Source organism: Echinops telfairi, unplaced genomic scaffold, assembly GCF_000313985.2.
Source record: "Echinops telfairi isolate 266 unplaced genomic scaffold, ASM31398v2 ScPeMD7_5;HRSCAF=22, whole genome shotgun sequence".
NCBI classification, from domain to species: domain Eukaryota; kingdom Metazoa; phylum Chordata; class Mammalia; order Afrosoricida; family Tenrecidae; genus Echinops; species Echinops telfairi.
The window spans coordinates 23388521-23390578 of NW_022103901.1; the positions used below are offsets into that span (position 1 = coordinate 23388521).

Genomic DNA, 2058 nt, shown 5'->3' on the forward strand with positions numbered 1-2058 from the left:
AAACTTCTGACCTTGTGGTTAGCAGCCCAAAGAGTAGCCACTACCCCACCAGGGCTCCTGAATTAACTTAGTGAATAAATGAGTGATTAAATAAATTCATCTTAAATGATCTCTCCTTATATCCCATAATTCTGAATCCTTATTACTATAATTGTAGCCTTCAATAATTCACTGTCTGAAGTACCTGTTTTATCTCTTCTTAAAACCATATACTTATTAAAGCCAAGGCTTTTATTATAGTTTTATTATTATTTCAGTCTGAACTATGTCCTTATGATCAGTTGCCATGTTTTAGGTTATCTCACACACTGGATATTTGATACTGGATAGTTGATATATTTGGCAAAGGACAAGATATCTGATTCCGCTCCTCTTTAACTAATCAAATACTAAATGAAGAAAGCTATTTGGAAGCACAATTGCATTCCAACGACAAATGAAACTGTCTTTAGGTACAAAGTGGAGAAACAAACATGACCTTCATGAGGGAATCAGAGTGTTCCCTCAATCTGAAGGTAGGCATTAGAGAAGTGATGCAAACATAGAGAGAAGATCTATATAGAAAAGGGCTTTAAGAAAACCAGTTCTAATATTGAGCCCTATTTAATAGGACAGATCACAAAGCTATCAAAATTATGGACAGGATTAATGGATTGAATTGTGCCCCACCTAAACTGTGTTGAATTCCTGGCCCTGTGGATATGAGCCTATTTGGAAATAGGCTTTTCTTTTATTTTGTTAATAGGGCTATATCAATATAGGGTAGATTTTAAACCTAACCACTTCTAAACTATTAAAAGACCAGAATAAACAGATACACGCCAGGGCAAGATAGATGTCAAGGAATACCCTGAGTTGCCCACAAACACCAACAACATAGAAAGAGGTTCACAGAAGGAATTAATATGGTCAGGATTTTGATTTAATTTTTCAGTCTCCAGAATTATGAGAAAATAATTTCTGTTCTTTAAAGTTAGCTTTTTGGGATATGTCTCTTTTGGCAGTACTAGATAACAAAAATAGACAGAGATAAACAGTAGTAAAAATCATGTTAGAAGAATACTTATTAAATATCTTAAGAATGATCAAAGGGAGAGACCATATATTTGTTTCAGGAAGATTGAAGAGCCACAGCACTGCAGACTCCCCCTGACCATGATGGCAATGCGGTCACCCAGGATGTCAGCTTCATCCATATAGTGAGTGGTCAGTAAGATGGTACGATCCTGTTTATACTTCCGAAGGATATCCCAGGTCGCCCTCCTTGAGGCTGGATCCATGCCAGATGATGGTTCATCAAGTACCACTACCTAAAAGCCAGGAGAACAATTTCATGACCACTGATGTTATATTACGACTGGGATAACTTGTTATTCACGAAGGAACAGATTTAAGCTAAGATAGAGCACCAACATTAAAATAGAGGTTAAAAACTAATCACAAACCCCATGACTATGTTATATTAGGTGGGCTAATGACGTAAATCCCCGATCATTATCATTGGCAAGGTTCCTTTTGGAGGTTCAAATTCATATGAAGTTTCAGCTTTGTATCACCTGGATGTTCTTGACCTGCTAGCAGGAATTAGTCTTTAGCATTTGGGTATACTCAATCAATCTTTATCTGCCTCTCTTCCTCCCTCCTCTCCCTCAATTTTTCTGTTAATACCTTGGAGCCCCCTATAAGCGCGATAATGATGGAGAGTTTGCGCTTCATCCCTCTGTTCAGTGACTGTGAAAAGGCATCACGCTTTTCAAGCAGGTTAAAAGCCGACAGCATATGGTCCGTTTCCGTATGATGCATTTTTTGAGGTATGCCTTTGATCTAGAAAGAGAAGCCAGAACTTACACGATGCTTCGAATTTCATCCACAGGACAACTTCCCTTCAGATATCTTTGGACACAGTTACCGGTATATAACAAGTTTCCTATCAACCTTCTTAGAAACATTTTTATACCAGCTCTCTTCTTATGTGTTTCCTCCTTGTTCCACTTTATATCTGAGGGAGAGTTCCTCTAAAGAATTTACCAAAACATCAGACATACTTGAACAGAACAT

General features: G+C 37.6%; 1 protein-coding gene across 1 annotated transcript in view; it reads right to left on the reverse strand.

The window, feature by feature from the left end:
- LOC101660058 (phospholipid-transporting ATPase ABCA3-like) overlaps positions 1-2058 on the reverse strand; it is a 206495-nt gene that overhangs the window by 78431 nt on the left and 126006 nt on the right. Inside the window, exons 13-14 of the mRNA XM_045285074.1 lie at positions 1669-1824; positions 1100-1310 (exon numbers count right to left, since the gene is read on the reverse strand). Coding sequence (XP_045141009.1) covers positions 1100-1310; positions 1669-1824 — 367 coding nt within the window. The remainder of the gene's footprint in view (positions 1-1099; positions 1311-1668; positions 1825-2058) is intronic.